General features: G+C 48.6%; 2 protein-coding genes and 1 long non-coding RNA gene across 4 annotated transcripts in view; 2 read left to right on the top strand and 1 right to left on the bottom strand.

The window, feature by feature from the left end:
* LOC114590435 (methylenetetrahydrofolate reductase (NADPH)-like) overlaps positions 1-25878 on the bottom strand; it is a 139745-nt gene that overhangs the window by 108134 nt on the left and 5733 nt on the right. The window contains exons 2-5 of one of the 2 annotated variants that reach the window (XM_077931011.1): positions 24964-25081; positions 17368-17459; positions 15312-15431; positions 12396-13249 (exon numbers count right to left, since the gene is read on the bottom strand). In XM_077931011.1, coding sequence (XP_077787137.1) covers positions 13052-13249; positions 15312-15431; positions 17368-17459; positions 24964-25081 — 528 coding nt within the window. In that variant the 3' untranslated portion in view covers positions 12396-13051. Of the gene's footprint in view, positions 1-12395; positions 13250-15311; positions 15432-17367; positions 17460-24963; positions 25082-25878 lie in introns of those variants that run through there. The other variant, XM_077931012.1, reaches the window with a different exon arrangement.
* Positions 14-1350, top strand: LOC144328329 (uncharacterized). The gene is made up of 3 exons (XM_077931008.1): positions 14-203; positions 406-548; positions 702-1350. Exons 1-3 carry the CDS (start codon positions 96-98, stop codon positions 1066-1068), a joined length of 618 nt encoding a protein of 205 aa, XP_077787134.1. The 5' UTR covers positions 14-95; the 3' UTR covers positions 1069-1350.
* On the top strand, positions 3295-4234 carry LOC144328338 (uncharacterized). Its single transcript, XR_013393519.1, has 2 exons — positions 3295-3369; positions 3616-4234. It is a non-coding gene; the product is annotated as an uncharacterized LOC144328338 (long non-coding RNA).

Raw genomic sequence — 25878 nt, 5'->3', positions numbered from 1 at the left:
CTGCTCCCCAGCCCTGCCCTGTGGGCATCTCTGACCTTCCTCTCTCGCTTCAGGTCTTTGGCGCCTTTCTCCCTGCGGAGCAGCTCTTGGAGGCCATGTGCTTCCTGGCCAGAGACCTGGTTCTTGAGAGCAGCTTCGACCCCTTGGACATCTCCCACCTGCTGCTAGATTTCATCAAGCAGTTTGGCGGCACAAAAGTGAAGGTAAGGCGTCTTCAAAGGTAGGAGAGAAGAAGATTCTCCACTTTGGTGTAGGGGAGGCAACCAATGCTCCCCAGGACCCTGAGTGGTACCTTGGAAGGAAGAGGCTGTGGTGGCACAGGTCAAGGGTCCCTCTTTCAATGAGGGATGGAGACAGCCCCGCTTCCTTGTACTCTCCAAGCAACCCTCTCCTTTTCTCTGACAGGTGGAGGTGCTGCTGGAGGCCTTCTATAAGATCGCCCAGGGGCCTACAGTGCAAGGCAGGAACATGGCCGTCTTCGCGTTCTCCATCTTGGCGCACCACCACCTGGACAAAGTGGTGCAATATCTCCTCCAGTTTCCCTTCGGGTAAGGAGCCCTCCAGGTTCTACTGGGCTAAGGGGGAGGTTGGCAAGCTGCAGGGCTTGCTCAGAAAGCCCTTGCTGCCATTTCCTCTCTCTGGAGCATGGCAGCAAGCAGAAGACTTGAATCTGACCATTGCTCTTCTTTTTGCATTCACAGAGACTGCGAGAGAATATGGAAGGAGGTTTTACCATCGGCCGATCCAGAAAAGCTGATCCATCTCATGGCCGAGCAGCTTGACCAAAGCCCCTTGGCGGAATCTGCCACCCAAGTGGTAAGGACCAACCACCTGCTTCCTGGCTTCCTTCTTCCCAGGGTAATATCGAGGGGTTCCTGTATTCTGCAGAAAAGCAGAGAAAGTGACTTGCACCCCTCTCTCTTCCAGCAACATCTCAGCAGCCTGTTGCACGCCATCCTCAGGATGGAGGACTACAAGGCAGCTGTGCGCCAGAACTTCCCACAGCTGCTGATCGCTCTCCTGGGGATGGTTGTCAACTTCCACTACTATCAGGAATTCCTCGGGTGAGTAGTGTGTTGCAAAGGGACCAATGGAGTCCTTTCCCCTTCAGCCTCGGGGGGTTTCCAGTCCAGCTTGCTTTTCCAAGGGAGGCTCTCCTTCAGGCGGCTGCTGGGGAAGGAATGTGAGTGTGTGCCAATGACCCTCCTGGTAAAACTGGCCTTGCTTTGGTTCCAGAGGGGCTAAGGAAGTTCTGCACCTCCTTCTTGGCACCACTGGAGAGCAAGTGGAGGCGGCCATCGTCGACCAACTTTTCTGCCGGGAGACTTTCAGCCAGGGGTTGTCTGCCATGGTGAGGTAAGAGGAAGAACGCGGTGACCTTCCCCAGTGGCCCGGCAAATGGAGCTGAAGGCACAGGATCGGACTGTGCCCGTTTGCTTCCTGCGGTGTCTTTCCCTTCCTTACCAAGATCTCCTTCTCCATTTCAGAGCCGTCGGAAAGCGAAGCTGGTGGATCCCTCCCATGGTGGAAAGCATCATCGCTGCTCTCGAGGACCAGGATTTTGCCGGGATGCCACAAGTCGCGGCAGCTATCTACATCGAGGTGAGGGGGACTGACGCGGGAGGAAATGGGTGCAGCAAGGAGGCCCTGGCTTGGTTTCTGCCGAGTGTTGGGCTACTTTGAGCCTAAGGACTGTTGCCTGTTTTAGTGCTCCTCAGAGTAGACCCATTGGATTTGATGTACATGGCAAACTTTGGTCCATTCACTTCAGTGGGCTTGCTCTGTGCAGAATTGCAAATGGTGGGCAAAAGGAGAACCTGCCTCAGCCTCTTATCCCTGAAGGGTTTCTTTCTCTTTGGGCCTCTTTAGCTGCTCAGCTGCCGTCTGGAGGTCTATCCCTGTGAAGATACACTGGAGCAGCTCCTCAACTGGCTGGAACACGACTGCCTGGAAGTCCGGAAGCTCAGCGTCAGAGGGATATCCCTGCTTCTGGACTCTGGCATGGCAAGTGATGCTCAGAGGAAGGGGGGGTACAGATCTCGATTCTAATCATGGCCCAGCACTCTTTCCCTGGCACAATACTGAAGGGCCTGTGCTAAAAGGCATGAGGCCTTTCAGACCTTTGAAAAGATTCTCTCTTTTGTGTAGGACCCTTCCTTCCTGAGGGATTCCCTCTCTGATGTAGAAGCTGATGTCCTCCCAGAATTGATAGAGCTGGTAGACCAAGCCTACCATTCCAGGGAGCTGGGAGAGAAAGACCTGGAGATGCTGGCGGCAAGATACTGCGGCCTGGCTGCCCATGTGAGTATGAGGGGAAACATGACACCACACCCAATGGAGGAGGAATGCTTTGGAAGAGGAAGGGTGGGGTTTAGACTGGCATGCAGCGGAGATGTTCTGGCTTCAGGAGGGTGTTCCTGATCTGATGAGAAACACAACCTCTGATATTTTCTGCCTATAGGAGGAAGCCTCCGTCCGAGCATCAGCCATCGAACATCTGGGGCTGCTTCGGGGCTGGGCGAGAGACCAAAGACTTCCCATTACAACAACAGAAGAGGAAGCCATTCACGAACTGGTTGTGGTCCTCATTCACCTCGAAGACGAGGACCTTGAAGTGGCCAAGGTGAGGGCCAAAGAGGTGGACTTATGCAGTAGGAGGGAGGGATTGTTCTCAGGAGCTTCTGAGACTATGTCCCGCAATTTGTAACCCTCTTCTCTTCTTGTGTTGCAGGCCGCAAGGAAGGCTCTTTCCCATCTAGCCCCAGAAGTCAAGTGGTGGGCTCATTCCAACAAATTTAGCCTCCACTTTGCTCTCCACCAGGCTGCCAAGCATCTGGTAAGGTCCCTCTGCCTTTGTTGGCAGCTTTGCCCAGGCATGTCTTTGGGAGTGCAAGGCTCTTCTGCTGCGCTCTCAAGCCTCTCTGATGCCACTTCTCCTTTGTCTTTGCCCACAGAGCAAGACCTTCAGCAAGGGCATCCTTCGGAGTGCTGCCTTATCATGTACGCAGCCGTCTGCCAACAGGCTGCCAGCAGTCTCCAGGGTGGCAGCTCTGCTTCTGGGTAAGTCAAGCAACGTTCTTCCCTGGTAGGGAGGGACAGAAACGTCTTGGTAACAATGGCAGGGAGGATGGACATGTCCCCAGGCCACCTGCTAGGTAGGCCTCCATCTGTGCCCAGATCTTGCTCTGAGTGCTCCGTGAGGGTGGAGGCCTCTAGAGCATACCTGTCCTCCTGCCAAGCTGCCTCTGTCTCCGCTTGCTTTGCACCCAGATGACGTCCCTTTTCTTGCCCTCTCTCTCTCTCTAGGTCATCTGGCTTTCCGGGATGCCAGTTTCATCCGCAATCAAGACATGGCATCCTATGGAACATGTGAGTGAGACGTACGGAGGGCAGGGAGGGATGCTTCTGCTGAGAAAGGTCTTCAGGGGAAGGCAAATTCTCAGATGTATGTTCAGGCAGAAGTGCCACAAGATGAACATGCAAAGAGAATTGGAATGTGACTTCACTGCTCTCTCTTACACACAAACACAGCTGACGGCTGTTTTCATATTGTTGATGGGTGGCTCTTTTCCTGTGCATCTCTGCCTTGCTCAACCTTTCTCCCTTGCCACTCAGGGCTGGAAGAGATGCAGCAGCACGAGGAAGAAGAGCTTAGGCAGACAGGGAGGAGCTGCCTGAACATCGTGCAGCGGGCCTATAGACATCGGAAGAAAGGCAGGGTCCAGCGCTTTTTGAGGAGGCTGCTCCACTGCGTTCACAGGGAACCTTACCCGAAGGACTTCCTGAGCTGCATGCCAGGTGAGTGAGGCATCTGGTGGGCTATTGGGACATCTGGTGGGCTGTTTGGATGGGACGTTTCTCAACGAGCCCCTTTCTCCTCCTGACAGAACATCCGGAGTAGCGCCAGGCCAAGGCAACGTGGACACCAGAGTTGTGCTGCAGAGATACCATCTTCTGCTCTCCGCAGGATCCAGTCTGGACCAGCGCCAGGAACATCAACGCCACCAGGATCGACCAAGAGGAGTGGTGCTGCCCTCACGACCCTCCGTACACAGCGGTAGGAAACCTTTTTGTTGTTGTGTTTCTTGTTGATGTTGTTTTTGATTGTTGATTTTATTGATTTTGAATCTCAGGGTGGTTCACAACACCAAGTATACGAAGCACAAAATAAATAATAAGAATAATCACTGCACAAAATTCATAATAAAAATATCAGAACATAATATAAATTAAATAAAAACATACTAAAAATAGCCACAAGACCAATGTATGCACACTAATAAACAATACAAGAGCCCTGAAACAACACTCCAGCCCACAAATACAAAATCTAAATCAACGTAACACATTTAACAACCATTTAAAACAACCCCACCTTCTTGAAGAAGGCTGATATATTAGATTTAGAAGGTTGGAATACGAGGTTTGGATGGCACGCCTACCTAACATACAACAAAGTGGCAGTGCATAAGGACTTTTAAAATCATATACAGTGGTACCTCGCAAGAGGAATGCCTCGCAAGACAAAAAACTCGCTAGACGAAAGGTTTTTCCGTTTTCGAGTTGCCTCGCAAGACGATTTTCCCTATGGGCTTGCTTCGCAAGACGAAAACGTCTCGCGACTTTGTTTCCTTTGTCTAAAAACCGTTAAAACAAAGGGTGCTTAGCTTGAACAGCTGCAGTTGCGACTTGACTTTGAGGAGCAACTCTTAGCACGTGGTTTGGTAGCCTTTTCTCAGACTTTGCTCACTTTTGAAGCTTTTCCAAAACTTACCATTTGGTAAGTTAAACTTTTAAAACTTTTTTGGGGGGTTTTGGATTTTGGGTTGGGGTGTTTGGGATTCAAGGACTTGGTGTTGTGGGGGGGGTTGCGATAATCTGGGAGCTTGTGGGGCTTTTTTTGGAATTTTTATGATTTTCTGTGACCATTGGGCCAGGTTGTTGTTTTTTGAAAATTTTTCTGAGTTTGAATTTCTGAGTGCTGGCTGGCTGGGGGAACAGTTGGAGAGGTTTCTGCAGGAATCTGGGAGCTTGTGGGGCTTTTTTTGGAATTTTTATGATTTTCTGTGACCATTGGGCCAGGTTGTTTTTTTCCAAAAAAAAACATTCTGAGTTTGAATTTCTGAGTGCTGGCTGGCTGGGGGAACGGTTGGGGAGGTTTCTGCAGGAATCTGGGACCATTGGGTCATGTTGTTATTTTTTGAAATTTTTTTTTGTCTGGGTGGGGGAACAGTTGGGGAGGGGTTTGCAGCAGTTGGGGAGGGGCAGGGGGAGCAGTTGGGGAGGAGTTTGCAATTTCTGTGTGGTGGGTGGGTGGGTGTCTGTGGGAGCAGTTGAGGTTTTTGAAGACATTGGTGATTTTTGAAGCTTTTCCAAAACTTATTTTGCAGCCATTTGAGGTTTCTGAAGACTTCGGTGATTGATTGTTGAAGCTTTCCCAGAACTTCTCTTGCATCCATTTGGCAAGTTAAACTTTTAAAACTTTTTTGGGGGGGGGTTGGATTTTGGATTTTGGGTTGGGGTGTTTGGGATTGGTTCTGGGTTTTAATTTCTGTGTGGTGGGTGGCTGGGTGCTTTTGAATTTTTTGGATTTGAAGCACATCACTGATTTCTTTTTCTTTTTCTGAGTTTACGAAGGTAAGAGCTGTGCTGCCATGGGACCCAAGAAGACTGCTGCTGCGGTGGCCGGCGAGAGGAAGAAGGAGAAGGTGACGCTGGAAATGAAGAAGGAGATCATCCGGAAGCACGACGGCGGAATGCGTGTGACGGACATCGCCAGGGAGTACGGGAGGAATCCATCAACCATCGGGACCATCCTGAAGATGAGGGAGAAGATCCTGGCGACTGATGCAGCCAAGGGAGTCACCAGGATCGTGAAGAACCGCCCAGCTGTTCTGGAGGAGGTCGAGAAGTTGCTGCTCATCTGGATAGAAGAGAAGCAGCGTGCAGGGGACACAGTGTCTGAGGCCGTCATTTGTGAGAAGGCCAAGGCCTTGCACGCTGACCTCATCCGGGAACAGCCAGGAACCTCAGGCGAGCCAGAAGTCTTCAAGGCAAGCAGAGGTTGGTTTGAACGGTTCAAGACAAGATCTGGCATCCACAGCGTGGTCAGGCATGGAGAGGCTGCCAGTTCTGATGTTCCTGCGGCTGAAGACTTTGCAGCGGAGTTCCTGGAGGTTGTGTCCTCCAAAGAACTGAGGGACATTTGTCAGAAGTGGAAAGATGTGCAGGCTTTTGCACAGTGGCACCACCCTGACAAGGACCTGACACGTGACCTTGCGAACACTTTTGATACGAGGGTCATGTCGTCTTTCAGGGAGGTGCTGAAAAGGCGGATGAAGCAGCAGACTATGGACAGGTTCTTGAGCAAGAAGCAAAGAGTGGAAGAGGAGCCTTCTTCGAGTGGTCCCCCAGAGTCTTAGAAAATGTACTGTACACTTTGTTGATTTTTAAATGTTTTTCTGTCATGTTTATAAAGTTAATTTATTTTCCCTTCAATTTTTGAACTGCTCTTTACAGTATGTGTGACTTTAAAGAGCAGTTAATAAACTGTTGTTGTACCAAATTTGGCTTTGTTTGGACTTTTTTTGACCATAGGAACGCATTAATTGATTTTCAATGCATTCCTATGGGATTTCGTGATTCGCAAGACGAAAAATTCGCTAGACGACAAAACTTGCGGAACGAATTAATTTCGTCTTGCGGGGCACCACTGTAGTAAGAATTTAATTATACAAGGTCTGGGATAAGTACTACAGACTATTAGAGCCCAAAATATCCTGGTGGGCATCCCCAGTGGAGATGATAACGGTAAAAAAGACAAACATGGGCACAAATTGGGCAACTTACCAACAATTAATAAAGGTAGAACAGGGCCAATTAAAAATCAAATTGTATGAAGAAATTAAACAGTATTGTAACGGCTGGATTCAATATCACCAAATAGTGCATATACTTAATCAGGATAAGAAAATTGGTTTTGGAGAAAAGAAGTCATTCTTACAAAAGGAATTAGTACAAATGAATAAAAAGACCCTATCTAGGATGTATGATCTACTTTTGGAATGGGAACTCAAGGATGAGATGCTAAAGGACGTTATGATAAAGTGGGCGCAGGATTTTGGCCACAACATAATGTTAGCTGTGGAAATTTGACATCAAGTTCACAGCATGTTATACAACAAGGGAGAATCTAATGAAAATGATCTACCGGTGGTACCTAACCCCTGCCCCATGGAATCGCCAAAAATCTATAAGCAAAAAACCAATGTGTGCTGGAGATGTAACACCGAGATAGGAACAATGTACCATATATGGTGGGGTGTAAGGAGATAAAAAGCTTTTGGAACAAAGTTCATGAAGAAATCATTAAGGTTTTTAAAAAAATCATTGAACAAGAAACCAGAAGCGTATGTTGCAAGCATAAAATTTTGATTCTTAAGATTTTAGGCTCTTCTAGCCTTAACAATTTAAGCATTATTAGGATACATGGTTAGACATAAAGCATATAATCTTGATTCTTAAGATTTTAGGCACTTCTAGCCTTAACAATTTAAGCATTATTATCAGTATTTATGGTTATACATAAAAGGTAAAGGTAAAACTCTTCCAGGTGGCCTTGCCACATTCCCCCCTTTCAAGCTTAGAAACAAGTCACAGTTGTTTCTCCAGCTTGACTCTCATGTTGAACCCCGGTATAGACAACTGTGTCTCTCAAGGGGATCTCTTCAGGGGGCATTTCACGAATTAGTCAAGCATACTCATGCTCTTCTTCTGCCAGGGGGGGGGCCAGGGCTCGTGGGTTTCAGTGAGATTCTTAATGCTTCGGGCCACCATTCCTCTGACTAGAGATATGCAGCAAGGGGTGATGCAAAGAAGTATTAAGAAGACTAATCCTCCTACCGCAATGGCGGTCAAAAGGCTCTGTAACCATCCTACTCCTGGGACCCAAGACCACATCCATTCCCAAGGATTCTGACTGGGTTGGTTATCATTTATAAGGGCCTGTAATTTTGGCAACTCGTCCTCAATAGTGTTGTTGAGGTCATGAAACTTCACTCTGCAGTTGCCTTCCGGGACTATTTTACAAAAACCTCCTGATTTGGCAAGGAGATAGTCAAGAGCAAGTCTATTAGCTGCTGCTATCTGGTTCAAATCCTCAATCTCGGACTGCAACTGTCGGAGGATATGTGTAGTGGCATTGATGGTTTTCTCCAACCTGCATGTTAGGGCAAATAGTGCTTCACGATTTTGTTCAGCCACAACTCCCAGATGTATGCCGATGGTGAGGATGCTAACGAAGCCTCCACCAACAGCACCCACAGAGCGGGCCAGGAAAATCTCATCACTGCACTGTTCCCCTTGGACTTCTCTCCTCTTTCTGTTTCTAAGAGAGGGTAGAGGAAGAAAAGCCTCCACAGTCACAGGGAAAGTAAAGGCACCCATTCCCACACACTGATAATTACCAGGGTGGTAATCAGTGGTTAGTCCATTATACAAGAACCAAAGATTGGGGTCCTTGATCAGACAGCCAGAACAGATGGATCCCTGTCCGGTGAAGTTGACTGTATATTGGGGAAAGTATGGATACAGATCTGAGGATGTGGTGTTGCTTTGGTAAGAGGCGTTGAAGCAACCCCACAACCAAAACTTAGCAGTGCACTGTGTGTAATTTCCCAGCCAACCTTTATGTTGGTGGTGCTGGACATGCGGCCAACCTTTCCAGGTTGCTTCAGGTTAAGAACGGACCTCCAGAATGAATTAAGTACTTAACCCAAGGTACCACTGTAATGGAATTTATATACCCCCCTATACCCCGGGGTCTCAGGGCAGTTCACAGAATAAAATCAAGATATAAAACCATAAAAGACATAATAAAAACAAAAACCCAATAGCCGCCCTCAAAAAGAAAAAAAACCACTTAAAAAGGGGATAGGATGCAAATCAGATCAACCAAAGCCTTGGTTAAAAAGGAACGTGATTAGGAGTATGCACAATTCTAGTCCAGGGATCAGCAAACTTTTTCAGAAGGGGGCCAGTCCACTGTCCCTCAGACCTTGTGGGGGGCCTGACTATATTTTGGGGGAAAATGCGAACGAATTCCTATGCCCCACAAATAACCCAGAGATGCATTTTAAATAAAAGGACACATTCAACTCATGTAAAAACACACTGGTTCCCGGACCGTCCGTGGGCCGGATTGAGAAGGCGATTGGGCTGGATCCGGCCCCCGGATCTTAGTTTGCCTACCCATCTTCTAGTCCTTCTTTGATACCCCAAGATTCCAGAGTACTGATTCTAGTCAATAACCCAAGATTCTAGTCCAAACTTTGTGTCATAAATTCACCCCCAGCGGCAGCTTAAGAAGACAGCTTAAGGACATAAAGTGGCCTGGATGAGGCCCATCTAGTCCAGCACCCTGTTTCCACAGTGGGAAGCCCCCAGGCAGCTTGACTCCTGTGGTTTCCAGCAACAGGCAATTGCTTCTCCCAAAGAATGCTGGAACTGTAGTTTGCTAAGGGGTGCTGGGGATTGCAGATGGTAAGGGTTATGTATGTACTGAAGTTCTCACCCTGGGCCAGCAGGGGGATACTGTAGATAGTTTTCACTCAGGTCCACATATGGGATTGAGAGTGACATTCAGTGATTGGATAGTTACAGAGAGTGTTTATATTTTATTCTCGGTTTTTTCCCTTGCCAAATATATTTAGAAATACCTTTTAGCCATGTGTTGAAACAACCTGTCTAGCCAATCACCGGAATCAATTGAAACAGAATAACATTCTTGGCAATACAGTTATCTTTATAGTCGACACTACCTAGTAGTGAAAGATCCATTCTGCTCCAAATTTGCAAATTTAATATCTTCTCGAAAAGACCCTGATGTTGGGAAAGATGGAGGGCACAAGGAGAAGGGGACGACAGAGGACGAGATGGCTGGACAGTGTTCTTGAAGCTATGAACATGAGTTTGACCAAGCTGCGGGAGGCAGTGGAAGACAGGAGTGCCTGGCATGCTCTGGTCCATGGGGTCACAAAGAGTCAGACATGACTAAACAACAACAATATCTTCCCAGGTTTTCAAATAATTATCTTTAAACAAATTTATATTGTTTGCTGTTGCCCATACACCTAAATACTTAACCCATGGCTGTGATGGCAGCCTACATTTAAAGCATGGGCTTCACCCAAAAAATTCTGGGAACAGTAGTTTAAGGGTGCTAGGAATTATAGTTGCATGTGGGGTAAACTTCTGTTTTTGGGATTCTTTTGGGGTAGCTTTTGGGACTTTTTTGTTCAGAGGAAAAGTGAGGAAGAGAGGCCACATTGATAGAAGCTTATAAAACGATGCACAGTTCAGAGGAGGTGGAAAGAGAAGTTTTTCTCCTCCTCTCACAACATCATGGTCATCTAGCGAAGCTGAATGTGGGAAGAGTCAGGGCAGAGATAAAGAAATGCTTTTTCACACAGCTGTGGAACCGTTAAACTATGGAACTCACTGCCACAGGAGGCAGTGACGGCCACCAACTTGGATGGCTTTAAGAGAGGACCAGACAGGTACATGGAGGAGAAAGCTATTGATGACTTAACCACCATTCTGGCAATGCTTTGCTTCCACGGTCAAAGGCAGTCAGTCATGCTTCTCAATGCCGGTCACTAGGAACTAGAGGAAGGAAGTGGTCTTGTGCCCTGGTCTTATTTGTGCGCTTAAGCAAGACAAAGGAGATAGTGTTGGACTTTCGGAGGAAGAGAGAACTAGCCCCGCTGTACATTGGGGAGGGCTGTATGGAGAGAGTCTCTTCCTTTAAATTCCTGGGAGTTTATCTCAGTGAAGACCTTACTTGGAAAATCAATATAACCCAGCTGGTTAAGAAGGCCCAACGGAGACTCCATCTCCTCAGTGCATTGCGAAAGAATGATGTCAATCAACATTTGATTGTCCTTTCATACTGCAACATGGTGTGGTACGTTGGTTTGACATCAACTGATAGGAGGTGCCTACAGAGGGTGGTGAATACAGCACAAGATAAACTGCTTCTGGTGCAACAGGACACCGTGATGGAAACCAGAGTGCATGGAACCGCCGTTTACCTTCCCGCCGGAGCGGTACCTATTTATCTACTTGCGCTGGCGTGCTTTTGAACTGTTGGGTTGGCAAATCCCAAAAGGACCTTAAAAGAGGGGCCAGAGGGAGACTGCACCTGGAAGACAAAGGATTGTGCAAAATTTGGGTTAATACTCAATAATGCAATGTAACAGACATCACGTATTTTGAGGGCGCTGAGACTTTCGGCTTCCGTTCAGGTTGAAAGAAAAAGTTTATAGCCAAGTTAAGGCGGGTGGTGCTGTGGTCTAAACCACTGAGCCTTTTGGGCTTGCCGATCAGGTCGGTGGTTCGAATCCCCACCATGGGGTGAGCTCCCGTTGTTCGGTCTCAGCTCCTGCCAACCTAGCGGTTCGAAAGCACACCCAAAAGTGCAAGTAGATAAATAGGTACCGCTCCAGCGGGAAGGTAAACGGCATTTCCGTGTGCTGCTCTGGTTTCGCCAGAAGCTGCTTAGTCATGCTGGCCACATGACCCGGAAAAACTGCGGACAAAGATCGGCTCCCTCGGCCAGTAAAGCGAGATGAGCATCGCAACCCCAGAGTCGTCTGCAACTGGACTTAACTGTCAGGCATTCTTTACCTTTTTTTACAAAAAAAGGTAAAAAATGGATTAGAAAAATGTAATTAGATGGGGGGGGGGCAGAGTCCAAGGGATCTAAGCGATCACAGAAGTGTAGAAATTGAAAATGATGTGAATGTATAAGAATGTTTAAAAACAAAATAAAACATTTTTTTTAAAAAAGTTTATAGCCCTTCTTATTTTATTAATATTTCATGAAGTTTATATACCCTAAGCCTCAAAACGGATTATTACAGACTAGCACGAAGTGCTTGGAATTTTAAAAAAACAAACAAAAAGAGATGTGTTTATAAACGGATAGCATCATTTGTGAGTTTGGACCAGCCACCCCAAAAATCAGGCAAAGTCGTGCTGAAGTCACGCTTCCATCTGGCATGTTGGTTCAAAAAGGCACCCAAACATTGACGTCAATCCTCAGGAACTCTTGTATTATCTCAAGATGCCGCTGAACCTGTGCCCCCGAACAGGCCTAAGCCATGCAAAAGTGATTCTTCTGTCCACCATCTTGTTGCAAAATGGCGCCCGGCGCCCATGTGTTTCTGCCCCACAAGTCCCAATGGACACCAGCCATGGGTGATTGGGGGGGAGGGGCCACGTTACCATAACTCCCTGCATTCACCATGCTGTGCCCCCAGCCACACTGCTACAACGTGAGTCCCTAGTAAGTCCCAAGCTCTTCCTCTGGTTCTTTTTTAAAAGGCACGTCAACGTAGGCATCAACTACATTTTATTTCATTTCGATTTCACTTCTCTCCTTCCCTTTACAAGCATTTTAAATACTTCCCCCTCCCCTGCAAGAGAAAACGAGAAGACGCAGGAAGAAGACCACGATCCTGCGACTATATAATAAAATAAAATAAAAACAAAATAAATAGCCGGCCACACACTGCGGCTCCCCAGAGGAGGGCAGGTGCGTCGCAGGCGGCTGTGCTCATCCTGGTTTTCTGCAACTCCCGTTCTGAACTAGAGGCTTGTGAAGCCATCAGTCCCATTGATCAGAGGGTGCGCACTGAAGCAGCAGCTGAAAGCTTTCTTTTTTAGAGTGCAACCCAGAAACATGGGGGGTGGGCCAGACAGAGATTTGGGGTTGGGGTGGGGATAAGGATTTCTAGCTGCCATTAGTATAAGGGGGAAAGGGATTGTAATAACCCAAGAAGGGCTCGAAAACATCCTCAGAGTCTTTTGGATCAGAAGGGAGATGTGCCTGTCTTAACCGGCCTCCCGCTTTGAAGGCAATGGGGGGAAATTCAGCCAATGGCGCCCCCTAGAGGAGTGTCTGGGCCACTGTGGTTCCAACCTCGCATCCCTAAGGTTTTTGACTATGCTGCCAGCCAAATCTGGGAGGCTGCGTGCCTTTTCTCAACTTTCAAGGTTCCGCCGGACAGTTCAAGAGCGTGTGCATGTCTTCCAAGACCTGCCAGAGGCAGCTGTCCAGGGGGAAGTCGTTGTCCACCAAGTTGACCAGGTAATAGTTGTCGTGCATGTACTGGAGGATCATGCGAGAGGGGGACTCCTCTTCGTACAGCTTGGCCCACTGCTCAATCCACAGGGCAAAGGCCTCATCCTGTCCGAGGGGGGCAGAGAGAGAGAAGCAGGTCACACTTAAAAACAATTTGAGGTGGGGGTGGGAGTGCAGGAGGAACTATGGGAAACGAATTATTATGATTATTATTTATTGAATTTATATACCGCCCTATACCCGGGGGTCTCAGGGTGGTCCACAGAATAAAATCAAGATATAAAATCACAAAATACATAATAAAAAAACAAAAACATTTTAAAAGGGCCTAGGATGCAAATCGGATCAACCAAGGGCCTGCACTAAAAAGGAACATTTCTGCTTGGCACCTAAAGGTGGATAATTATAGCAAAGTGGGTAAAAATAGAAACAAACCAAAAAAGTTGGGGGAAGTCTTTGAGAATTTGAGATGTATGTAATGAACAAAAATGAAAAATTAATAATTTTATTTTTTTTAAAATGAAGGCACCAGGCGAACTTGCCTGGGGAGAGCATTCCATGGATGGGGAGCCACTGCAGTAAAGGCCCCGTTCTCGTGTTGCGACCTTCCAGACCTCTCAAGGAGGAGGCACACGAAGGAGGGTCTCGGAGGATGATCTCAGGGAATGAGCGTCTGGAAGAGGCTGCATTATGCAGACTCAGACTTATCGGCGCAACTCGCTCAGTGTTGCCTGCTATGGCCAGCAGTGGCTCTCCAGGGTTTCAGGCTGGGTTCTCCCCCAGTTCTACCCGGAGATGCCAGAGACTGAACTCGGGGCATTCTGCGTGCAAAGCAGATCCCCTTGCGCTGAGCTACAGGCAGAAGAAGCTGCCTTAGACAGAGCCAGACTATTTGGTCTGTCACGCTCAGCACTGCCTCTACTAACTGGCAGCAGCTCTCCAGTGTTGCATAAACAGGGACATTTGCCAGCTCTACCTGGAGGTGCTGAGAAATGAACCTGAGCCCCTCCTGCATCCAAAGCATATGCTCTACCCCTGAGCTATGGCCCTTAGCATTCAGAAAAGGCCCCTGTTTAGCCAATGTGACTAGATGTGACCATATGAACCTACCCTGACCCTGAGATCATCTTCTGAGGCTCTCCTTTGTGCGCTTCCGCCTTGAGAGGTCCAGAGGGTGGCAACACGAGAACGGGGCCTTCTCTGCAGTGGCTCCCCGTCTGTGGAATGCTCTCCCCAGGGAAGTTCGCCTGGCGCCTTCATTACACACCTTCCAGTGCCAGGCAAAAATGTTCCTTTTTAACCAGGCCTTTGGCTGATCTGTTTAATATCCTATACTAAGGTTACCAGATTTTTTTCAATGAATCTGGGGACACTTTTCAATTTCAATAGGAATGATACGATTTTGTCAGGGGACTGATTTGTAAATCTGGGGACTGTCCACAGGAAAATGGGGACGTCTGGTAACCTTATCCTATACCCTTTTAAAATGTGGCTCTTTTCTGAGTAGGGTATTATTGGGTTGTTGTTTTTATTCTGATTATATTTGTCTGTGAACCACCCTGAGACCTCCAGGTATAGGGCGGTATATAAACTCAATCAATCAATCATCATTATCAGGGGTCAGCAAACTTTTCCAGCAGGGGGCCGGTCTACTGTCCCTGAAACTTTTTGGGGGGCTGGACTATATTTTTTGGGGGGGGGGGAATGAACGAATTCCTATGCCCCACAAATAACCTAGATGCATTTTAAAGAAAAGGACACATTCTACTCATGTAAAAACAAACTGATTCCTGGACCATCCATGGGCCGGATTTAGAAGGCAATTGGGCCGGATCCGGCCCCCGGGCCTTAGTTTGCCTATCCACCACCACCATCATCATCGATGGGCCACTGCTCTGATCCAGCGGGTTCTTATGTTCTTATGACTTGATACAGACCTATGAGTTCACTGAACCTGTGCAGGCAAAAGTGGAGGTTCTACCCCCAACTTGTTATTAGAGGAGCAGAGGTACCCCGGTACCACAAGTTCTAGGGAATAGTAATTGGCACCTTGTACTTCTGTCCACATACATTTTCCACGGAAATGTACCAAAGCCCCAGATCTGTACCAACAGGCTAAGAGTTTCCTGGGTGTTTGGGGCAGGGCAGGGAACAATAACCCTCTTACCTTCCAGTACATGAAGCTAACCGGGTCTACAACCGTCGGCTGAATGATCTCTCTGCCGGGGAAGATGCCCCACGTTACGGCGTTGGGTTGCATTTCATGCGCGTTGGTGATGTTCTCACCCTACCGACAGGAAAGAGGAGGTTGTTTAGAAGGAAGAGAGGGAAACAGCTGCATCACGGTTTTGTATACACCTGTTAACTTGCTGCCAGGCCTGTACAGATCTCAAGACACGGGTGGCGCTGTGGTCTAAACCATTGAGCCTCTTGGGCTTGCCGATCAGAAGGTCAGCGGTTCGAATCCCCGCCACGGGGTGAGCTCCCGTTGCTCGGGCCCAGCTCCTGCCAACCTAGCAGTTCGAAAGCACCCCAGTGCAAGTAGATAAATAGGTACTGCTGTGGCGGGAAGGTAAACGGCGTTTCTGTGCGCTCTGGTTTCCGTCACGGTGTCCCGTTGCGCCAGTAGCGGTTTAGTCCTGCAGGCCACATGACCCGGAAAGCTGTCTGCGGACAAATACCGGCTCCCTCGGCCTGAAAGCGAGATGAGCTCCGCAACCCCATAGTCGCCTTTGACTGGACTTAACCATCCACGGGTCCTTTACCTTTTTTCTTTTTCTTTTTTACAGATCTCAGGCCCAACTGAACAGGCCTCGGTCCAGTACACCTGAAGGAGCATCTCCACCTCCATTGTTCTGCCCGGACACTGAGGTCCAGCGCCAAGGGCCTTCTGGCGGTTCCCTTGCAATGAGAAGCCAAGTTACAGGGAAGCAGGCAGAGGGCCTTCTCGGTAGTGGCGCCTGCCCTGTGGAACGCCCTCCCGCCAGATGTCAAAGAGGAAAAAAACTACCAAACTTTTAGAAGACATCTGAAGGCAGCCCTGTTTAGGGAAGCTTTTAATGTTTAATAGGTTATTGTATTTTAGTGTTCTGTTGGAAGCCGCCCAGAGTGGCTGGGGAAACCCAGCCAGATGGGTGGCGTATAAATAAATTATTATTATTATTATTATTATTATTATTATTATTATTATTATTATTCCTCCCTGCATCCAGAAAACTCCTCCAGGGAACGATATGCTCAGCTGATCAGATTCTCTGGCTAAACAGGAGGCATTGAAACTGGGCCACAAGGAGGAGCCATGAACCCAATGCCAATTGTCCTAGCAGAGGCTGAACAGTTCTCAAAATATTCTCCAGAGATCACAAGCAGAGGGTTTGCTCCCCACATACGCTCTCAGTCCAAGCATCCCAAGTTTCCACGGAAACGTTTTCACTGCCAGCCTACCAGAGGAAGGACCAGGGTCGGATTAAACCCAGTGGAGGCTCCTAGGCAGTCAGAATCTCGCAGGCCCCCTCACAAATTATTTCCCAATTTTCTTTCAAGATCAAATCAATATTATTTTGTTGTTGTTTTGTTTTTTCCCATAATTTTTTATTAATTTTCCAACATAAATTAAAAACAATACAAAACACAATACATAGACAAACAAACATATAAACACGTATAATTTCAAAACCTCTTTTTCATAAATCTTACTTCCCCGACTTCCCCATGCCTCCCCTTTCTGCATCCCTATTTTAAAATTTCTTCAGCAACCCCTCACTTCAATTAACTGATTACTCATTTTCTTTATTTTTTTCCCCTTCTTCTCTTACTTAATCATTTACAGCTGTACTTCTATATTGTTTCTTTACCCATGGCATTTTAGCACTCATTAATTTTACAACAGTTCTTAAGATATACTTTAAATTTCTTCCAATCTTCTTCCGCCGTCTCTTTTCCTTGATCACGGATTCTGCCAGTCATCTCCGCCAGTCCCATATAATCAATCACCTTCGTCTGCCATTCTTCCAGCGTGGGTAGTTCTTGTGTCTTCCAATACTTTGCTAAAAGAACCCTTGCTGCTGTGGTAGCATACATAAAAAACATCCTGTCCTTCCTTGACACCAATTGGCCAACCATGCCAATCAATATTATTTTGATCCGTTGTTGAGGGGCCCCTAGGCTCGTAGGCCAGTGCCCAGTCTGTCTGTTTGGTAATCTGGCACTGAGGAAGGACGCACCTTGACATTGACAATGTGGTAATTCACTCGCTGGCCGTAGTTCTTCGGAGGGCTCTGACGTTCTCGCTGGAGGTGAAGAACTCCAGGTAAGCCTGGAAGGAGTCGAGAGAGGAGATGTTGACACCAAAGAATCCCAGCAATGGCACAATTTAAATGTTTAAATTAACTTGGGGGGGGGGGAGCAGAGGTTTTTCTATTAGGAATTGTAGGTGCCGATATTCCAAGGGAGAAGAAAATACTTTTTATGTATGCGACGACAGCCACCCGGTTGTTACTGGCCCAGAGATGGAAAGAAGACAAAGTCCCTAATAGGGAACCCAGAACAATGGTGCGCAAGGCCTTATATAGACATTTTAAGTTCCCTGCCCTGTCACTCAAGACTACCCGTCCATACATCATACCTACATCACAGAAAAGGCGGTCTACAATTTAAATGTTGGACTACAGAAATTTAAAATTCAGTACCAAATTATCTAAGGTTGTTCACCAAAGCCAGACTAAACGTCTTTCCTTCTGCAGTGTTGGATGGCAGGTTGAGAGGAGTTCCCTACCAGGACAGACTTGGCTCATGTGCTCAAGACATCGATTCTATAAAACATATTTTGCTGCGAAACATGAGCAAGCCAAGGCTGAACTGATATTACCCTTGCCGGTACCTTTCCTGGGAAAATCAGAGGCTCATTATGTCAGGTTCCTATTGGAAGACCGGACAAACGCTAGAACATTAGCAGTGGCAAAGTTTTTATCGGTGGTTGCAAGAACCAATGATCCCTGTCTTTAAGTCTGAACAAAATGCTTGTTTAACCTGGAGGTAGGCTGTCTGAATTGTGCATTGCTTTGTAACAATTTGTTGGGTCTCTGGACCGTGATAAGGGGGGGGGGGGAATCAATGCTAAAAGCAGTTCAAAACAATTTACAGTCACAGCGATCTGCTGTGACCTGAAAAACGTGTCTCTTGGATCATAGAATCATAGAGTTGTAAGGGACCCGAGGGTCATCTAGTCAAGTGTTTCCCAACCGGTGTTCTGCGGCACACTAGTCACTAGCGAGACGTTGCCTGGTGTGCCGCGAGATGTTGCCTGGAGGGAGGCGGGCGAGTCGGGCGGCGAGAGGCGGGGCGGCGGCGGCGAGGAGAGGCCGCCCAGCGCGGGGCTCTCGCCGTCTGCCTGCCTGGCTGCCTGCGTGGCGCTGACGTCACGGGGCTGTAACGTGCCCCACATAGGCACACGCGGGGTGGCGAGCGAGCTCCCTCCCACATCCCATCGCCGCTCGCTTCGGCCGGCCTACTGGGCTGGTTTTCGCACCTTCGGGATTCCCTTCACGCCTTCCTCCTCCCGGGTCCTTGAGAGCGCGGGAAGCGGCAGCGCAAGAACGGCGTTGAGCCTGGTAGGTATTGCGCTTGCCAAGGCAGTCATTTGGGAAATGAAAACTTGCAAAGCAAGCAACCAGTTCAATCTGAAGTACGTGTATGCTTAATATCCTGTATCTGAAACCTGTTCTGCCCCCTCCCCCACACTTGGTGCCATTTTCATCTACACATGCAGCAGAGTAAGTTGACCCAGAATAGTACCAATTCAGATGGCAGATGGGAGAATGACAGTGCTGAATGCTTTCCCATGTAGAACAGTCCCTGCAAATAAAAACCTAGCATATTTGGAAGAGGGATGCTAGCCTAACCATTACCTTCTATGCTGTTACTTTTTTTTTTTTTTTTACATAAGTAAAAAGTGACCTTTCCCCATCTGGCATGGTGGTGTGCCTCGAGATTTTTTTCATGAAACAAGTGTGCCTTTGCCCAAAAAAGGTTGGGAAACACTGATCTAGTCCAACCCCCTGCAATGCAGGAATCTCAGCTAAAGCATCCATGGCAGATGCCCATCCAACTCCTTTCCTGCAACTTGAAGCAACTGGTTTGAATCCTACCTTCCAGAGCAGGAGGAAACAAGCTTGCTCCATCCTCCATGTGACAGCCATCTTTGAAGATGGCTACCTGTCAGGGAACTGCCATCGGAAGGACAGTAGGTGCAAAGGCTCACTGAGGTTGAGAGAGACATAGCAGCTGAAGAGGGAACCAGTAGGGGGAGAGGAGGAACTCCAAGGGAAAGTGAGTCGGAGGGATGGCTCAGAGACGCTTCCAGCGAAAACAGTGGGGAGGTCTCAGGACCTCCTATAGGGACACCCACTCCTCGCCGGAAACTGTCACGCCGAGAGTCCAGAAGACGTGTTTCCGTTAAGGAGCTTTTATGTTGGAAACGATTCCGAAAGCAACCACTTTCGGATTCTGCTAGCGACTGACGCAGCCATGCCGGTGGGGCTCCGTCACAGGCAGAGGTTTGAAAACCTGATCAAACTCTGAGGGACTTGCATTTTACGCACAAGCAGCTCATCATCCCATCACAGCAATCCGAAAGTCCTCGAAAGCCAGCTTGTGCAGGGAGAGGCATCATGAGCGACCCAGCCGGAACCGGAGGAGCAGGAGCAGCTGGAGGGGGTCCAAGCCTGGAAGAAAGGTACAGGGCGTTGGAGATCCAGCTTGCGCTGCAAACGGCGAGGCTCGAGGAGAGGAGGGCTCAGGATGCAGAAAAGGGAAAGGAGAAAACCACCCCGCTCGCCAGAAAGGTGCCAGGATTGGTGCAGAAGTTTGGGGGGGATCCCAGGAACTATCATGCCTTTAGAACAGAGATGCAATATGCTCTCAACCTGCAGTTTGATGACTTCCCCGACGAGGAATTGCGAGTGGCTTTTGTGATTGGCCATCTCGAATCGGGAGCGAAGGACTGGGTTAGACCCCTGATGGCAGTGAATAATGAGATCCTAAAGGACACGAGGAAGTTTTTTCGTGCCATGGACCTGATGTTTTCCAGCGACATTGAGCAGGGAGTGGTGCGAAGGCAGTTAATGGCTTGCAAACAGGGGAGCCGATCTGTCCGTGAGTACTGGACTGAGTTTACCATGCTGATCCATAAATTGGGGTGGGATCTATCGGCGGAACCCATCCAGATGCTTTTCGAAGAGGGGCTTTCTTCGGCCGTGAAAGATGAACTTTCCCGGGCGCCCAGGGCGGAGTCTATGGACCAGCTGACCAAATCCGCGCTGGCCATAGGAGCACGCCAGGAGGCGAGGGCTTTGGAAAAGCGGGAAGGGAAAGGGGAACGTTGGAGGGAGTTCCGCATTCCAGACATTCCAGAGCCACCTTTCCCGCTGGCAGAGCCGATGGAAGTTGGAACAGCGCGGGCGCGCGCAGTTTCAAATCCCAGTGAAGGGCGGAAGAAGGAGGGAAAGAGCGCCAAGAAATGTTATCTCTGCCAACAGCCAGGGCACTTTGCCAGAGTCTGCCCACAAAGAAAGGAATGGCAAGGGATGGCAGGAGCTGTTGGGGAAAAAGAGGAGGAAGGCAAGGAGCAAGTAAAAGCCAACGCCTGGCTGCCACCGTCGGGGCACAGCAGCCAGGCCAAAGAGCAGTGAAAGTGCCCACGCCGGAACCTCCAAGACCTGCTTTAGTGATAGAGGTGTTACTAGAGCTGCCAAACGGACACCCACTAAAGATCAAGGCGCTTTTGGATTCAGGCAGCTCCTGTAATTTCATGAGTAAGGAGTTTGCAGCTGGGCACCAGATACAGACCATCCCTTTAAGTAACCCCTTGCAGGTGACCACGATTGACGGCAGAGAGCTGTTGGGAGAAGTTAGCCAACAGACTGTCCCGATGATAATGAGGGTGGCAAGGCACACCGAACGGATAGCGTTTAACGTGGCCACCTTGGGAGGAGCTCCCATCATTTTGGGGATGAGCTGGCTGGCGCTACACGACCCGCTAGTGGGCTGGCATCAGAGGGTGGTCTCCTTTGGGTCAGCGCATTGCCTAGAACACTGCAAAGAGGGGAAGGTTCTGGGAGGAGCCAGAGTCACCCTAGCCGGAATGGAAGTAACGGATAAAGGGAAGGTGCCCCCGCAATACGCAGATCTGAGCAACGTATTCAGCGAAAAGGAAGCAGACAAACTGCCGCTGCACAGACCCTTTGACTGTCAAATCAATCTACTCCCTGGGGCCCAACTCCCAGTGGGCAAGCTGTACGCCATGCCAGACAGGGAGATGCAGGAGTTGAGGGAGTTCATTGACAAAAACCTGAAACGAGGTTTCATCAGAGAGTCCCGAGCGGTGGGGGGCAGCCCAGTGTTTTTTGTGGACAAAAAAAACACAGATAAGCCGAGGCTTGTAGTGGACTTTAGGGCCCTGAATGCAGTGTCGGAACCCCTGGCTTTCCCTATGCCCCGAATTGATGACATTTTGACCAGGGTGAGGAAGGGAAAGATTTTTACAAAACTGGACCTGCGGGGGGCGTACAACCTGATACGCATAAGGAAGGGGGATGAATGGAAGACCACCATGTTCACCCCTTTGGGAGCCTTTGAATACCTCGTGATGCCCTTCGGTCTACAAGCAGGTTCGGCGTGCTTTCAAGCCTTTATGAACCACGTCCTGGGACCTTTGCTCTACAAGAATTGTGTGGCCTTTTTAGACGACGTGTTGGTATATTTGGAGGATGAGGAGCAGCATGTGAGGGACGTTCGAGAAGTGTTGGGCAGGCTGCAAGCCAACCAGCTGTGGGTGAAACTGGAGAAGTGTCAGTTTCATACCAAGGAGGTGGAATTCCTGGGGTACCGCTTGTCAGACAAGAAAAAGGAGAGGGCGCAAGCAGAAGAGGGGTTGCAGGGCTGGACTACGAGCGAGGCTAGGTAAAAATCCCCACAAGCCTGCATTGCCAAGTCTCCTTGTATCAAATGTGAGATCCTTACCCAACAAGGTAGAGGAGTTGGAACTTATTACCTCTCGGCAGAAAAGTATCCGGGACTGCTGTGTTATGGTCCTTCTAGAGACGTGGCTGGATCCCTCCTTTCCACAGGGACTCCTACAGCTAGAAGGACGCTCAGTAATTAGAGCGGATAGAACCGCCGAATCCGGGAAGAGCAGAGGAGGAGGAATTTGCGTTTATATAAATAACAACTGGAGCTCGGACATTAAACAAATGGACACACATTGCTCTCCTGACTTGGAGTACCTAGTGGTGAAGTGCCGCCCTTTTTATTTGCCACGTGAGTTTAATGTTGTTATAATAACAGCGGTGTATATACCTCCCGATGCAAACACTACTACAGCTATGGGTCACCTGCTAACTGCTATTAGCAGACAGCAGCGGGCCCACCCGGATGGAGCATTTGTGGTTGCTGGTGATTTTAACCGAGCCGATTTAAGGACTGTGCTCCCTAAGTTCCACCAGTATGTTGATTGTCCCACTAGGGGGGGAAATACCCTGGACCGAGTATATAGTAACATCATGCATGGATACAAGACCAAGCCCTTGCCCAATTTGGGGCAGTCAGACCACATATCTTTACTTATGATACCATCATATAGACCTCTCGTACGCAGAATTAGACCATCAACTAGAGAGATACGAGTGTGGCCAGTAGGTGCATCTGAGCAACTTCAAGATTGCTTTCGGAGCACCGAGTGGTCGCTTTTTGTGGAGAATAATGTGGACACATACGCTTCAACAGTACTGTTCTACGTTAAAAGCTGCATTGATGTTGTCACTACCACCAAACAAATACGGGTGTTCCCTAACAATAAGCCCTGGCTAAACAGGGATGTGTATCTTCTGTTAAAGGCAAGAAATGCTGCTTTTCACTCTGGTGATGCGCAACAGTATAGAGAAGCCAGAGCCAAATTGAAAAAGGGCATTAGGAACGCCAAAGCTATGTACTGCCGGAGGATCGAAAAACATTTGAGAGCTCCGACCCTCGTCGAGTATGGCAAGGCCTGCGACAAATTACAGGGCAAAATATTAAAAACGAACTGGCTAGCAGCAGTGCGCACCTGGCTGATCAACTGAATCAATTTTTTAGTCGCTTTGAGGAGGGAACTGGAACTACCGTCACTACAGCATTGGCTACCAGCACATCATCAGAAACTACTACTGATAGACAACCATTTTTATTACAGACCTGTGACGTACAACGTGCCTTTCGGAGCATTAACATTAGGAAGGCAGCTGGACCGGATGGAATCATGGGACGGGTTATTAGGGACTGCGCTGCAGAATTAGCTGGTGTATTTACGGACATTTTTAACCTATCCCTGTTGCAGGGTTCTGTCCCTACCTGCCTGAAGACATCGATTATAGTGCCAGTCCCCAAGCAGTCAGTGGTGGTATCTCTCAATGACTATAGACCAATAGCCCTAACATCTGTCGTTATGAAATGTTTTGAGAGATTGGTGCTAGATCATATTAAGGCTGGTCTTCCATCCACTCTAGACCCGTTCCAGTTTGCATACAGAAGAAACAGATCTACTGATGATGCTATTTCCATCGCTGTCCATACTGTACTGAGTCATCTAGAACGACAGGGAACCTACGCAAGGCTGTTGTTTGTGGACTACAGTTCTGCCTTCAATACAATTCTGCCAGACAGGTTATTTCTTAAAATGACCAATTTGGGTATACATCAGAAGATCTGTCTGTGGGTAAGGAATTTCCTGACTGATAGGCCGCAGACAGTGAGAATGGGACCTTACTATTCTTCTACTCTAGTATTAAGCACAGGAGCCCCTCAGGGATGTGTGCTAAGTCCCTTTCTCTATTCCCTGTACACATTTGATTGCACCCCACTGTATAAGTCCAACACAATCATCAAATTTGCGGATGATACAACAGTGGTGGGGCTCATTAGTGAGAACGATGAGACTGCTTATAGGAAAGAAGTACAGGGGTTAATTCAATGGTGTAAAGAAAACAATCTTATGCTTAACACCAAAAAACCCAAAGAACTCATAATTGACTTTAGGAGAAAGAAAAGTGTATTTTTACCATTGCACAGACTTCGGAAGATGAGGGAGGTTCTTTCAGGGGTTTTACCTCCTCACCGCCCGTAGGGGAGGAGACGGGAGGGGGTGAAGGGGGCCCTGGAGGGGAGGTGGATGTCAGGGAACTGCCATCGGAAGGACAGGAGGTGCAAAGGCTCACTGAGGTTGAGAGAGACTTAGCAGCTGAAGAGGGAACCAGTAGGGGGAGAGGAGGAACTCCAAGGGAAAGTGAGTCGGAGGGATGGCTCAGAGACGCTTCCAGCGAAAACAGTGGGGAGGTCTCAGGACCTCCTATAGGGACACCCACTCCTCGCCGGAAACTGTCACGCCGAGAGTCCAGAAGACGTGTTTCCGTTAAGGAGCTTTTATGTTGCAAACGATTCCGAAAGCAACCACTTTCGGATTCTGCTAGCGACTGACGCAGCCATGCCGGTGGGGCTCCGTCACAGGCAGAGCTTTGAAAACCTGATCAAACTCTGAGGGACTTGCATTTTACGCACAAGCAGCTCATCATCCCATCACACTACCATATCTCCTCTCAGTCTCCTCTTTTGCAGGCTAAACATCCCCAGCTCCTTCAACCGTTCCTCACAAGGCTTAGCTTCTAGATCATCCTAGTTGCCCTCCTCTGCACACGCGAAGCCAAAGTGGTTGTGTCTTCAGCCTGTGATGGGAGCAATACAATGAAGGTGCATGATCCAGGGGGCACGACTCTAAATCCGGCCCTACTTACCTGCCAGTTGGGCCTCACTTGCATCTTCCTGCTTGGCCTCCACGTATAGGGGCCTCTGTTCGAAATATGCGGACGGCACTTCCTCAGAGACATCTGCGGCGGCCTCCTCAAATCCCACCTGCAGCATCAGGAAGGAACCCTGTCAGGACAGAGCAACAGGGCAAGGAGGGAGAGGCCTGGGCGGAAAACCCAGAGCCTCCCTCAAACCCCACCCTGAAGCCATCACCCAGCCATACCCTCCAACGTTCCTTAGATGAAAAGAGGGGCATTTGTCACTCCCCACTCAACTGACCCTCCTCATCCCCAACCCCCATTTTTGTTCCCCAACCCATCCCAGCAGAGCATTCCCACCACGACCACACCAAGGGGATGCAGCACAAACGCCCTCCTGAGAAAAACCCTTCACCCCGGCTTTCTTTTTTGGTCAATTGACAAAAAGAGAAGCACACGCCAATGAATACATTTTAGAAAGGGGCAAGATTGGATGCAGACGCACAAATCACTTTTTTCAAATACAGCAGTTTTTGAAACGTAATCCGTTCCTGAAGACCGTTCGACTTCCAAAACGTTCGACAGCCGAGGCGCAATGGGCGTGAAATCCCTTGAAAAAATGGAGAAATGTGACTCGGAAGCCGTTTGACTTTGAAACGAAAAGAATTGCTTCCGAGTTTTCGGCGTTCGGGTTCCGAATCGTTCAGCATCCGATACGCTCGAAAACTGAGGTTTCCCTGTCCAAAAATCAAGATTCCTTGTGCTCTGCTCCACTCCCCCTTTCTTCTTTCCCAGCTAAATATTTCTTTCTTTCTTTCTTCTTGTCCTCTGCCTCCCCCTCAGAGCTGGCGCGTCAAACAGGGCCTTAATGGTGGTGGCCTCTCCTCCCCACCCGCTATCTAGCAGCCACTAGCAGCTGCCCAA

This window comes from Podarcis muralis, chromosome 7, assembly GCF_964188315.1.
Source record: "Podarcis muralis chromosome 7, rPodMur119.hap1.1, whole genome shotgun sequence".
Taxonomy (NCBI): Eukaryota; Metazoa; Chordata; class Lepidosauria; order Squamata; family Lacertidae; genus Podarcis; species Podarcis muralis.
Note: the sequence above shows the minus strand (reverse complement) of the source record. Positions and strands in the feature narration are given on the sequence as shown.